General features: G+C 56.5%; 1 protein-coding gene across 1 annotated transcript; it reads left to right on the top strand.

The window, feature by feature from the left end:
• The first annotated feature begins 1490 nt into the window (after positions 1–1490).
• On the top strand, positions 1491–12415 carry STAC2 (SH3 and cysteine rich domain 2). Its single transcript, XM_074261377.1, has 11 exons — positions 1491–1689; positions 7493–7799; positions 8199–8296; positions 8481–8565; positions 8849–8961; positions 9197–9269; positions 9353–9417; positions 9715–9812; positions 9995–10046; positions 10503–10640; positions 11373–12415. The coding sequence occupies exons 1-11, from the start codon at positions 1600–1602 to the stop codon at positions 11475–11477; spliced, it is 1224 nt and encodes a 407-aa protein (XP_074117478.1). The 5' UTR covers positions 1491–1599; the 3' UTR covers positions 11478–12415.
• Positions 12416–13819: the final 1404 nt, after the last annotated feature.

Genomic DNA, 13819 nt, shown 5'->3' with positions numbered 1-13819 from the left:
AGAGCCTCATAGATGTAATTCTCACGTCTGTCCTTGTTCTACTTCCACAGCTTGCCAATAAATCTCCTGCCCTGGGACTTCATAACCTGAGTGGGCTGATGGGATAAGCAATGAGATCATCATGGATTGGACAGGAAGGGTAGAGGGATGGCAGAGAAAGCCTGAGAATGGGAGGGGAAGATAAGTATCCAGTGATCCCACTACTGCATTGTCCTCAGTTGCCACGAGAAGATAAATAAAAGGCTCCCCTTTATCCTCTCCTACTCAAGGGCTTTTCCGCATCACATCACAAGACATGGGGGAGGCCTGGGTGAGAGCAACTGGAGTCCGCCCTGCCTGGGGTCGGCACACCTGCCGAAGAAGGTCCGGCCCAGGGTAAGGAGCTAAGACATGGAGAGAGGCAGAGATGACAACGAAGGGGGAAATTGTGAGAAGGATCGGGGTAACCGGTCTCTAGACAAGAGACCGTCACGGGAATCTGCAGACGGCAGACGTGGCCCTAGGAGGGAGCCCGGAAGGGCTGCCCCAAGCCCTCCTTAATTCTCCCCGCAGAAAAGGCTGTGGGGAGGAGGTTTTCCCGACGGATCTGGGGACGCTGCGGACTGGGGCTGCTCGGCCCGAGGAGGCGATGTGAATTTCAGGAGCGCGAAGGACGAGCTGGCGGGAACCCAGGCTTCCCCTCTGCTCACGAGGCCTGCCTTTTGCTGGCTCGTTCTATTTCTCAGGGAAGGGCCTGACTGGCCAGTGGTATAGGGTCTGTCCTGACCTTGATATTCTCTACTCTCCAGCAATCCCCTCCTTCACTAAGGGAAAGTCCTGCCTTCCGTCTAACCCTCATCTCTCCTGCTGTATCCTCAACCCATTTTTGCTAAACTCTCCTCCCAGTCCCTTCCCCTCGAGCAGACTGGAAGCCCCTACTCAGCCCTCCCCTAGCCCTCCCTTTCTTTCCTCGAGGGCCCCCCAAATTCCCTCGCACTTTTTCCGATCCCTTCAGGCCCCACCTATCCTACCCCCCCTTACACACCTCCGTCAGAAAGGCAGCCAATGGCTATTTGCCTAATTTGCATAGTGGAGCGGGGGAGCAGGGAATGGAAGGGGGTGGGGCCAAGCGACCTCTTAAATCAAAGTTGGGAGGCGAGGACTGGGCAGAGGGGATGCCAAGTGCCCAGGCAGGGGCTGGGGGGAGGGGGGTGGGGGCGGGCTCAGAGAACAGTGGGGCCCGGCCGGACACGGCCCTGAGCTCTCTCCCTCCATCCCTCGTTCCTCATTCCTCCTTCCCTCTCCCTTCTGCACAGCATCCTCTGCAAACCCTCGTGCCCGGGGGTCCTCTCCCCAATCTGACTTTAATTACTCATTTATTTGTCTTCCTCCTTGCGGGGCAGCCCCAGAACTTTCCCTTCCTGCGGGGTGTCTGCTCGGCATTTTGGGAAGGGGGAGACGAGGGTTCTTCTTGGATCGATTGGGGGGGGGGAGTTAGGAAGAAGAGGACCCTCCGGGAGAACCTTCTTTCGCCGCCTCGGCCTCCTTCGCCTCTGACTGCCCGGCTTTTGCCCTCCCCGCGACCCCTTCACGCAGTGCCCCAGCTGCGGGACCACGACCATGACCGAGATGAGCGAGAAGGAAAACGAGCCCGAGGACGCTGCCGCTCAGCCCTCCCCGGGGACTGTTTCCTCCCTCCAGGAGACCAAGGTAACTGGGGGGGGGGAGGGGGTCTCCGTTCCTCCCCTCTTCCCGATGCTGCTTTCCCGCCCTGCGGCTCTCCCCGCCTCGCCGCGGTCAGCGCCTCTGTCCTACCCTCTCCTTGACCCGGGCTGGTGTGGTCCCCGCACTGCCGCGACAGAGCCGGCGCACGCCGGCGGCCAGGCTCAGGAGCGGGTCGCGGCGGCTCGCCCCCTCTGCCGCCGCCGGGAGGCGGGCGCTGTCCAGCATGATGTGAGCGCCTCAGCCTCCGGAGGACGGGGCCGGGGAGGGAGTAACTGACCACACGCTCACGCGCGCGCGCGCACACACACACCCCCCACATGTCACATGTGCGCGCGCTCCGGCACAAACACAGGGAGACCGGCGCGCCGGGGGCTTGTAACTCCCCTTTGTTGGAGGGAGTCGGTGCAGAGCCTCGGGAGAGCCGGGGGGCGCGCGCGCGTTTACGCAGCGCGGCGCCGGCTGGGGATGTGAGGGTCTCTGTGTGGGCCCGGGGTCGCCTCCTCTTCCGCGCCTCTCTCGGTGTCCCTGTCCGGCTGCAGTCTCCGGGGAGCGGCGGGCCCGGGGGGAGGGGGGCGGGGGGCCCCTCGGACTGCCGGACTCCGCCGCTGCGGCAGCGCCCGAGGCTGACCGTGTCACCGCACCCCTCCCTCCCCTCCCCCACCGGTGTAAAAGCGGGGAGACCCACAGCCACACAAGTAATGATCAGCCCTAATTATGCCTGGTTCTCACTCGTGGGAATAACCGACCGAACCGTGAATGAGTTACCTCCCGGCGGAGGAGGTGGGCTCCGCGGGGCCCGGGGCCGGGCGCAGGCAGCCGCAGGAGCTCCCCGACCGCGCTGGGACAAACCCCGGGCCCCGGCGGCGCGGGAACGGCGCCAAAGCTGCCGCTGCCCCGGCCGCGAGCCCGCCTCCTTAAGTGTGGGGAAGCGCCCGCGCCCCCGCTCAGTCTGGGCATTCGGGAGAAATGGGGGAGGGCGCCTCTGCTCCCGCCTTGAGCCCGAAGGGTCTGGGGGGTCAACTCCTTACCCGAACGTCTTCTCTCCTAACCCCTCTACCCGCCCCCAAGAGGTTAATCCAAGGTCAAGTTTCCCAGAGCTAAGTGCGCTTAGGGGAGGCGGGCTATGCCGGGGGCGGAGAGACCCCCCCAGGAACCGGGGCCACTAGGCCAGTGGCACCTGTGCGCGGGCTCCGGCTCTCAGGGCCCCAGGGCCGAGCCTTCTTATCCAGCTCCAAACCCCCATCTCCTGGGGAACCCCACCGCTCCCGGCAAAGGGTGAAGTCGGCCCGGGGAGATCCCGGCTACTCGGCTAGGGACCTTGGGAGAGGGGTCAAGTCTGCTACTGAAACGCTTGTGAGAGCGTCTGAGATAAAGAGAATAAACCCGGGGAGGGGGGAGGAGGGACGGGTAAATTCAGTCCCAGGCAGTGCCCAGGGTATCAGGGTCTCTCCTTCGCCCTCTCCCTCCCTCCCTGTCTCTCTGTCTGTCTCTCTGTCTCTCTCTGTCTCTCTCTGTCTCTCTCTGTCTCTCTGTGTCTCTGTCTCTTTCTGTCTCTCTCTGTCTCTCTTTATCTCTCTCTTTCTCTGTCTCTGTCTCTTTCTCTCTCTCTGTTTCTGTCTCTGATTCTCTCTTTCTCTCTCTGTCTCTGTCTCTTTCTTTGTCTCTGTCTCTCTCTTTCTCTGTCTCTGTCTCTTTCTCTGTCTCTCTGTTTCTGTCTCTGTCTCTCTCTTTCTCTGTCTCTGTCTCTCTCTGTCTCTCTCTCTGTGTCTCTGTCTCTTTCTGTCTCTCTGTCTCTCTTTATCTCTCTCTTTCTCTGTCTCTCTCTCTGTCTCTCTGTTTCTGTCTCTATCTCTCTCTTTCTCTGTCTCTGTCTCTTTCTCTGTCTGTCTCTCTGTTTCTGTCTCTGTCTCTCTTTCTCTGTCTCTGTCTCTCTGTGTCTCTCTGTGTCTCTGTCTCTTTCTGTCTCTCTGTCTCTCTTTATCTCTCTCTTTCTCTGTCTCTCTCTTTCTCTGTCTCTGTCTCTCTGTCTCTCTCTTTCTCTGTCTCTCTCTCTGTCTCTCTCACACACACACATTCTCATCTTTAATCACCTGGGAGATAAGCATTCACAGGTACTCTCTCTCTCTCCAAATCTCAAAGTACTTATTTGTGGCCATCTTCCAATTCCAGGCGTTTTCCCGCATCCAGAATGTCTCCCCACTCCCCTCCTTTCTCTCAGCAACCCTGGGGCGGGGTGGGCAGGGATGCTCCTGTGGTATCAGTGCTACCTCAGCAAGTTGGCCAACCTGCAAGCTCAGCTTAGGGGGAGGGGAGGGAGAAGAGTCAGCCGATTAGGGCTGCTATCCTTTCCCCCCTCCCATCCTAAGGATCCTGCTGAAAATAGTTCTGCCTGGGAGAGGGAGGTCTGGTGGTCTGGTCCAGGCAGTGTTCCCTTCCCCCATCCTGTCTGTGAGGCTGCCTCCTCCTGCCCCTCCTCTCATCTCACTATTCTCGTGAAAGACCCTAAAATAATCCTGAGAAGATTGAGTTTTTCGTGGTGCCACCTCTTACTATGATTGCCCAAGATAAATCCTCCTTCCCCCTTAGGGGAAGTGGGCAAAGAGGATAGAGAAAATTCTAAATTGCGCCCTTCAAATATTTGCCCCAATCTAGCCTTGAGAGAGTGGGAGATGACTTGAGAGAGGGCCATAGAAGCTCATTTGTGTCCCTAGGGGGAGAGGGTCTGGTTACTGCCCACGATGCTCTTTTTTTTTATGTCTGATACTTGGAGCTGTGCAGGTACAACAGAGGGGGCTGAGTAACTGGCAGACACTGATGCAAATATTTAAAATCCTCTTTGTCATCAATTCATGGTCCACATAGGTACAAAGTACCAACTGGGCCTCTTTTCCCTGGGCACCCCAGTACATCCACATGACAGACCTAACCCATGATGCCCTGCCCCAATCTGCCCACTTAAGGCTAGTGTGAGTTTCAAACATGTCTCCTCTTATTCTCACTCCTAGAGCCACGCAGTTGAAAAAGGAGCTTGCCTTCCACACAGGACATCCCCACCCCCTCACCCCACCATCCTTTGGCTCCATCCTTCTCAGGGAAAGGGGACCCTTCTATGCCAGCACCACCATCTGAGTCAGCTGGCACCGGTGCCCACTGCCGCCTACCCCACAGCTGCTTCGTGCCCTTTCAGGAACTGGGGAAAAGGGAGGAGTGCCTTAGATGGGGAAAGAAAGAGATGGACAGGGAGATGTGGAAAAGGAAAGAGATGGAAAGAGCCCTGTACTGGGATTTGGGAGGCTGAGGGTCTTCCCTGAGCTGCATCACTATCTGAGTGATTTGAGGGAATAATCAAAATGATGATAAGCATCTATAATGACCAGCATTGCAAAGGGCTTTTTAGTTATGATCTCATTGATCTGCTTACCCATAATGAGCCTCAGTTTCCTCCTGTGGGAAAAAAATCTAAATAATCTATAAGCTCTCTACTATGCAGCTTAGTGTAGTGAAAAGGCTTTGAAGTCAAGGGACCTGGGCTCCAGTTCCAATTCTTACTGTCTTGTGACGTTCACCAGTTAAATGTCTATCTAGGCTTGGTTACCTCGTCTGTGAAAAGCAGGAACTGAATTATGGCAGCTGAGATCCCTTCAGCCTGAAGGTCTTTGCTCATGTCAAGGCTTAACGTTTCACACTTCTACTTTCTAAGATCTCCGACTCCCACAGTCGGTGATCTATGGCCAGTTCCTGCTCTCACACCTATACTGTTCTCAGCCTGGAAGGCTGGAGTGGGTGGGCAGAAGAAGCAGACCCACTATTTTCAGTCCTCTGGTCACTTGGTTGGAAAGAGCCAGGGAAATGCTTGAAGGGTTCCAAGATGCCTGACAGGCAGGTCTGCCAAAGGAGCCTCTCCCCCATGCCAGGGATCAGGTCCAAGGGGCAGGAAGGGGACAAAAGAAAGAAGTTTTGACCTTATGCCTCTTGGCTGCCTTTCTTCAAAGCTTCTACTCTCCTGCCTCTCCATGGTGAAAGGAAGAGAGGAGAAAAGTGCTTTTATGGCAATAGAGATGTGGTGAGTCACATCCAGATATGTCATTCCCACCTAGAATGGACTGAAAATATGGGTCTTGGTTTGGAACCCGAAAAATGCCTGTTTGGGTAATGGGATCAGATGCTTCTGGAGCAGGCAGGCACTAGTCCAACTGACAGAAAGGCTGCCTCCTGCCCTCCAGCAAATCCACTCTGCAGTGGCTGCCATCAGTTCCTCCCTGAGAGTCCTAAGGCATGAGCTGCTCCTCATCTCAATGGCCCTTCTTCCTGCTCCCCCTGGGAGGCGGTGTCAGTGCTCTGGAATTGGGACAGTCCCTTCCCAGGGAAGGAATATTTTGTTCAGGAAGCTTTCCTCCAGGGACCAGGAAGAAGCAACTTCTGACAGGGTTGTCCTAGGGGTACAAGGCGCTGGCCCCAAGCACCAGGGTTGGGAGTGACAAGTCACTCTCTCCCTCTTTGCCCCAGGGTTTGGCTTGACAAGCAAGACAGATGGCGAAATTCCAGGACAATTCAGAACAATTATGGACATAAAAATTGGGTACACCAGTTCCTCCAAAAAATTCCCAAGGCATGAGGAAGAGGGACTCTCAAGCATCCTTGGGCATCTCACCAGAAAAAGGTCCTAAGGCTTAAGGTGATAAATTGACATCCTGAGATGGTTCCATATACTGCTACTACCCTAACCCATTTCCACCAGAACCTTGGGGACCCCAGGCTCTATTATCTACCCTGTCTGAAACCTGTAGAGGCAGAGACCAGCAGTGCTCTCCAAGCCAGGTTTGGAAGATGTCTCAGTGATCCAGTAAAGCCAGCCGCTGGGGAAGCCAGACATCCTGCCCAGCTCAGGCTCCACGGTTGGCAGACCTGGATCCATCATGTACCTCCTCCTAGACCCCACCTTTACTTCCTGTTGTTCTCCAGAGTCTGGAATAGCAGGGGAAGCTGTGTCTGTGTTCTCAGAACCAGCAGCTGCACCCACTCCTTCTTTGGCAGGGCTGGGAGGTTGGCATCTGTGGTACCTTATGCTGTCCAGCTCTTCATCTGGGAGCCTTGGCCAAGGGTGGCAGAGACTCTGTGCCCATTTCTTCAGGCTGCTGCTTCCTTCCCCATGGTCTCTCTGGACACATTGAATCTGCAGAGCATTGCCAGGAATGGGACCGTGAGATAGATAGAGGACAGCGAGGGTTCTGGGCTTCTCGTTGGAGTGGGAGGGAAATAAAAGATAACTTTCTGGGTGTTGATGCTGGAAGGGAGGAATGTGTGGAATCGTGAGCTTTGAAAATCAACTGGATTTAGAACACTAGGTCCTGGTCTAAGCCCTACAGCACCAGGTCCTGATCTAGAAGCTGCCTGCCTTCTCTTCCTTGGGACTTCTCAGCTCCAGACTCCCAAGTCCAGCCCCGAGCCCAACCCTTCCTGACCCCACTAGGGGTTTTCTTGGCAAAAATACTGAAGTGGTTTGCCATTTCCTTCTGTAGCTCATTTACAGATGAGGAAACTGAGACAAATCAAGCTAAGTGACTTGCCCAGGGTCACACAGTAGTACAGGTCTCAGTTCTTCCTGACTCCAAACCCTATGCACTATCCACTGTGCTACCCTCTGACATTACTGGGATTTCCAATTTGGGTTTTGGTGCTTTTGGTTATGGAAAGTGTTACTAAATATAGTGTGTATATATAGGCTCTGGTTAGAGCCTACTCTACTATGGACTCTAGTTCCCTTTGATCATGGACTCCTCTCTTTCAGCTTCAGCGTTTCAAGCGTTCCCTGTCCCTCAAGACCATCCTTCGAAGCAAAAGTGTGGAGAATTTCTTCCTTCGCTCAGGCACTGAACTCAAGTGCCCAACGGAGGTGCTGCTGACCCCCCCAACCCCATTGCCACCCCCCTCACCCCCACCTGTGTCAACCGACCCAGGTCTATCCACCTCTGCCCGTTCCCCTTGTCCAGTCCAACGTCCCTTGGCACCTCTCAAGCCCTTGAGGACCCACAGCTTCCAAGACCATGTCTTCAAACGTGCCAGCCCCTGTGAACTCTGCCACCAGGTTATTGTGGGTAGGTGTCTGAGCCCTGATGTGGGCATAGGTGGGAGTGCCAAGATGACATGGGGGAAGGGAGCACAGCATGGATCTGCCTGTTTTATGCCCAATTCTCCCTGGCCCTCCAATGCCAACAATGCCTGTATAGGACACCCGGTGGGGAGTTCTTTCCCTACTTTGAACAGTTATTCTCTATAATGTTAACTTTGATCCCAAGTAGCTCATAGATATGTTCCATCCACTGGGAGGATAGATATGAAAAGAAGCTTCCTTTTGCCGATTCCTCCGAACTTTATTTCCATCCACCTCCCAGCTCACTGTCACCCTTCCTCCACTCCCAACCAATGTGTGCATGGAGGGAGAGGAGGAGGAGAGACCTTCCTCCTTGTCCTCCAGACTCCAAATCACTCTCTAGGCAACTCCAAGCAGGGCTTACGATGTAAGACGTGCAAAGCCAGCGTCCACCTCTGGTGCTCTGAGGAAATCTCCCACCAGCAGTGCCCAGGCAAAACGGTGAGCCTTGCCCATCGAGATGTTTCCAGGTGGCTGCCACATGCCCAAGGGTACCTCGGACGGTACTGCGTCCTCTTCCCCCACTGAAAAGAGCTGATTCCTTGTAATAGCAGACACAAGGAAGATCAGGCTCTCTGGGAGCCTCATCACGGCCCTGACGCCTCCCTGCTCTTTCCTCCCCTAGTCCACCTCTTTCCGACGTAACTTCAGCTCCCCTCTCCTGGTGCATGAGCCGCCCCCAGCCTGTACCCGGGAGTCTCCACCAGCTGGTAAGGAAGCCTCCGATTCCCATTCCCCCAGACAATAGTGAGCAAAGCTGCCTCAGACTCAGACTGTGGGGCTGGGAGGTTGGCAGCTGTGGTACCTTCTGCTGTCCAGCTCTTCATCTAGGACATAGGGGTTACTGCCTCAGGAAAAGCGGTTGCTGGCACTGCCTACCCAGAGCACTGGGCCAGCTTTTTTTAAAAAGTGCCCATGGGTCTAGATTTTGGGGAATAAGAGGATTCCCAGGAAAAGGTATGTGACAGTTTTCTGAAGGTGCAACCTTTATAGGTGCCAGTGGGAAGGTGGATCCCATTTATGAGACCCTCCGCTACGGTACCTCCTTGGCATTAATGAACCGGTCGAGCTTCAGCAGCACCTCGGAGTCCCCTACCCGGAGCCTGGTACAGATTTTGGCCCAGGCATGGGGGGGAAGCCTGATGGGGAGGAGGGACTGGGGATGAGGCCCACTGGGGGCTGGAAGGTACAAGGAAAAGAGGGGGAGAGCTGGGGAACACCAGGGAAGGGGTTGGAGTTGGGAGACTCTAGGGAAAGAAGGATAAGGCTGCCGGACATTGAAAGAACTGGACACAGTGAGGGCCGGAGAGTCCACCTAAGCTGACCTTGTCTGTTTCCCAGAGTGAGCGTGATGAACTGACAGAGGATGGAGAAGGTAGCATCCGTAGCTCAGAGGAGGGCACCAGTGACAGTGGTGAGTGTGAAGAGGGCACTCCATGCCAGAGGTGGGCCCCTCAACTCCCAAGTCCTTACACCATGCCCTTCCCACTCTTACAGTCTTTACATCACCAACCGAGAACGAAGTCCCAGGCCCTGAGGAGAAAAGCCCTGGGCAGCAGCAGGTAAGGCCCCGTGCCCTTTGGGTAGAGATGGGGGATGGGAAGCAGTACCAGGGTAGGGATATCTGGAGACTGAGGCGGTTGGACTGGTGATGTCCGGTTCCTTTTTAACTCTAAAATGTAAGACCTTGATCACTAATTCGCTGTATGGCCTTAAGCAAGCACTTTCCCTTGGGACCTCTGCAAAAAAGGGATAGAGCCCCTTTTAGCTCTGGCATTCTGCAGTCCTCACCAGACGAGCTCCCTGTGAAATGCCAGGTCCCTGCTTTAAGAGTTCCTCTCTCTCCCATGGCACCCCAGGCCTCCAAGGGCACCATCCGGAAGGACGTGGGCCCCATGTATTCCTATGTGGCTCTCTACAAGTTTTTGCCCCAGGAGCACAATGACCTGGCATTGCAGTAAGTGTCTTCCCCTTCCCGTCCCTGGGGCGGACTTTCCCTGACTGGGTAGGGCCTGTTGGTCCTGGCAGTACCGGCCCGACAGCACCTCAAGGAGGCTGAATGAGCTCCTTGCATGGGGGAGGGCGGTTGGGCCACAGCTGGCTCTGCCCAAGGACTGCCGCAGTCTGTTCTTCCCCCAGGCCAGGAGACCGCATCATGCTTGTGGATGATTCCAATGAGGACTGGTGGAAGGTGATTAGGCCCGCGGGCAGCAGGAAGGGGAGGTGGAGGTGGGGAGGTCATTATGTTCCTCTCCAAGCCCGGCCTGAGGGGGACAGAACTCTCTCCTGGCAGAGGCTGCAGAACCCCTGCAGCAGAGACCGCTCTGCTACATTCCCCTCTGAGCAGCTCCTCCTGGCGTCATGGCCAGTTAGGTTCAAAGTCCCAGGCCTCCCCCACAACAGCCTGGCCATCCCCCTCCTTCCCAAGCACCTAGCCTCCTCTTCTCCTGAAACTCTCCTGCCCACTCCCGCCTCAAGCACCAAAGCAGCAAAAGTTTATTTAGAAAATAAACGGAAAGATTAAGCTCCCCTGGAGCCCAGGGCTTAGTGCCCTGGGATTGGAAGCTCCAAATGAGAATTGGAAGCCAGCTGGAACGGAGGTCAGGGGGAGATCTGCCCCACCAACCTGGCTGACTCTGTCCCATAGGGCAAGATCGGGGACCGCGTCGGCTTCTTCCCTGCCAACTTCGTGCAGCGGGTGAGGCCGGGGGAAAGCGTGTGGCGCTGCTGCCAGCCATTTTCTGGGAATAAGGAGCAGGGCTACATGAGCCTGAAGGAGAGCCAGGTGAGTGGTCTCCACAGGCCAAAAAGGCTGGGAAAAGGAGACAGGCAGGGAGGGAGGGCAAGACATAGCTCCGAGGGGGCCAGCAAGAGCATGCCATCAAAAAGGGCACCTGCTCCCAGAACAGATCTCCTGCCTCAGAGATTGGGGGACAGGGAGGAAGCAGAGGGGAACTGTGGCGTTCTGGGAGCCCGGGCAGGGAGGGAAGCCATAGCCCTGGAAGAACCAGCAGGAAAGGAGGGTGTCTATACATGGGCTCTGTCCCTTCCAGGGCCTTGCCAGTGCAGCGGGCAGTGCCCCCTGCCTGGCTGGTCCTGAACGCTCAGCAGGAAAGGGAGATGTCTATACATGGGCTCTGTCCCCTCCAGGGCCTTGCCAGTGCAGCGGGCAGTGCCCCCTGCCTGGCTGGTCCTGAACGCTCAGCAGGAAAGGGAGATGTCTATACATGGGCTCTGTCCCCTCCAGGGCCTTGCCAGTGCAGCGGGCAGTGCCCCCTGCATGACTGGTGCTGGATGCTCAGCAGGAAAGGGAGATGTCTATACATGGGCTCTGTCCCCTCCAGGGCCTTGCCAGTGCAGCGGGCAGTGCCCCTTGCCTGGCTGGTCCTGAACGCTCAGCAGGAAAGGGAGATGTCTATACATGGGCTCTGTCCCCTCCAGGGCCTTGCCAGTGCAGCGGGCAGTGCCCCCTGCATGGCTGGTGCTAGACGCTCAGCCCTACACCTCTCTTGATCAGATCTGCGTAGGCGTGGGCAGAAGCAAGGATGCCGAGGGCTACGTCCGAGTCAGTAGTGGCAAGAAGAGGGGCCTGGTACCTGCCGATGCTCTGACCGAGATCTGAAGTTGGGCATGGCGGGCACAGAAGAAGCGAGTGCCCCCGCCCTAGGAGATGGCCCAGATACTGGCTCTGCCTCCTTGTTCCGGGAATGGAGCAAGGTCTCCTCACCCGCTTCCTTGCTCACTTGCTGCCATGCTGCTGGGCACCCCTCTGACAGACACAGAAGCTCCACGATAATGAAGGTTTTGTTTTTCCTCTGGGGGCCCTCTGGAGGGCAAGTTAAGGGCAGAGATCACTACTGCAGGCAGGTCTGCCCATGCCGAGGTGCCAGTTCCTGTGCCCACCAGTGCCCTGCTGCCACAATGAGCAGATCTGCCCTCCGGGGTGTGCCGTGGCTTCTCCCCAAAATTCTACCTTTCCACTTGTTGCATGCCTTGTGCCACCTTCTCCCTCAGCCCAGGCTGTGTATGTCCTTCTGTCTTTGTCCATTGGGGCACGGGGGAGGTCTCGGGGAAGGAAAATGCCCCTCTCCCTGGGTGCCTCTCAATGCCTGCTCCCCCCTCAGGGTTTAAAGGGGTGGGAGATATGGGAGGGCCTTTTCTGCTTCTGTGGTTCTGACTGCTGCCTCCCCAATATCACCATCCCTCTCTAGCTCAATTCTCAGGAACGTTTCACTGGTCTCTCCCATAACTTGCAGCCTGGGCTGGCAGAGGAGAGGAGGGAGTTGGGAGAAAGCACAGGGATTGTTTTCTTGTTTGGGGGAAGAGAGAGTCTTGGCTGGAACGGAGCCTTTCTCCCTTCCCTCCCCCTTACAGTTGGGGAAGCATCGCCCACCTGGGGTGTGAGCTCTGTCCAGGGCAGACACCTCCAGTGGGACACTGCAGTGAAAAGAAACCCCACTGAAGTCGGGGAGTTCAAATCCGGCCTCAGACATTCAGCGCTTTCTGGCTCGGTGACCCTCGGTCACTTACCCCCGACTGCCTCAGCAAAAAGAAAGAAAAGCAAAGAAATGCAGATGTAGCAAGAAAAGTACGCTGTGCAAGATCGTTTGAAACTGGGGAGGTTTCTGGAGCAGCCAGAGTAGCTACAGAATATTTATGTAAATCTGCTTGTGGTCTGGGGCCTGCCAAGCTGGTGAGAGACTTCCAGGCCAAAAAGCCGACCCCGGGCAGTTCTGTTTTTCTGCTCCCCTTTTGCTCTCGGCCCCCTCTCTTCCATGATCCGACAGCTCTGGAAGAGCTGGAATGGGACAGTGGGTTGAGCCCAGGTGACAGCAGGGGTGGGCACAGAGAGCAGGACGGCGCTTTAAAAGTCGTCCTGTCCAGAGACCAGGTTTCAGGTCTTCCCGCCCTTCTCAAGACTCCTGTACCTCTGATTACACCCCCTGAGCCCTCTGCAGACTCTCTGGAGACAGTGTTAAGAAGCTGGGACCCCCGAGGAAGGGAGGGAGTGTAACATCCCAGCCCGGAGGACATAGACTGTAGGGTCTCCTCTGTGAAGGTGGCTCCTTGTTGGCCCAAGTCCCCAGCCCCTGCTCAGAACCCCTTTCACCATGCCAGCCAATGCCTCCCCCACTCTGGGCACAGATGCTCCCCTTGGCCCTTGCCTCCCCTTCTGCTGTTTCCAGACTCGGGGTGGGCAGAGGCCGAAGCCACACTGCCCTGTTTGCTGCCACGAGGCTGCCCCAGCATACCCCTCGGGGCAGGCGCAATGCCCACTGTACATAGAGGCTGCATGACGGGTCGGGCTCGGGCGCTTCCAGGCCCCCAGACCCACCGAATAAATGTTCCCCAACCCAGATGGGCCTCTGGTGTTTCCGATTGGCTGCATGGGAGTGGAGCTGGGGTGGAAAGGAAGAGGCAGCGTCTGAGGGGCGGTGGTCAGATACAGCTAGAGGAGAAGGGGAAAGGCGGGGGGTGAAAGAAGAGGGGCTGGGGGCAGGAGCAGTGCTGAGGCAGAGGTGAATGGGTGAACTGCTGGAGAGAAGGGGAGGGGTAACAGACCCAAGGGATGCTCTCTCCTATCTTCCCTTGGCTGCCAGACCCTAACCTCAAAGTATCAACTTCTCCCAGAAAAAGAAGGGCGCAATGGAGTATTAGTGAGGGCTTCGGGCAGGCAGGCCTTCGAGTTGGAGAGCCAGAGGGCAGAGAGTGGAGTGGGGGGATATGGGAAAATGGGAGATTTGTCAGGCTGGCTAGTCCGGCTGCTCATTAATATAATTATTGGGGGCACCTGTGAACTCCTCAGAAAGGGCAAAGTAGGAAATGTCTCAGGCAGTGCCCAAGGCCAGCTCGGCTATGCTAATGAAACCCCAAACCCGGCCTCCTGAAAAGGCAGGGCACATGCCCCCTAATGCCCAGCTCAGCTGGCCCCTGCTGCCCAGGTCTTTCTCATCCCTCTCACCC

This window comes from Sminthopsis crassicaudata, chromosome 4, assembly GCF_048593235.1.
Source record: "Sminthopsis crassicaudata isolate SCR6 chromosome 4, ASM4859323v1, whole genome shotgun sequence".
NCBI lineage: Eukaryota > Metazoa > Chordata > Mammalia > Dasyuromorphia > Dasyuridae > Sminthopsis > Sminthopsis crassicaudata.
This window is presented reverse-complemented; position numbering and strand designations above follow the sequence as displayed.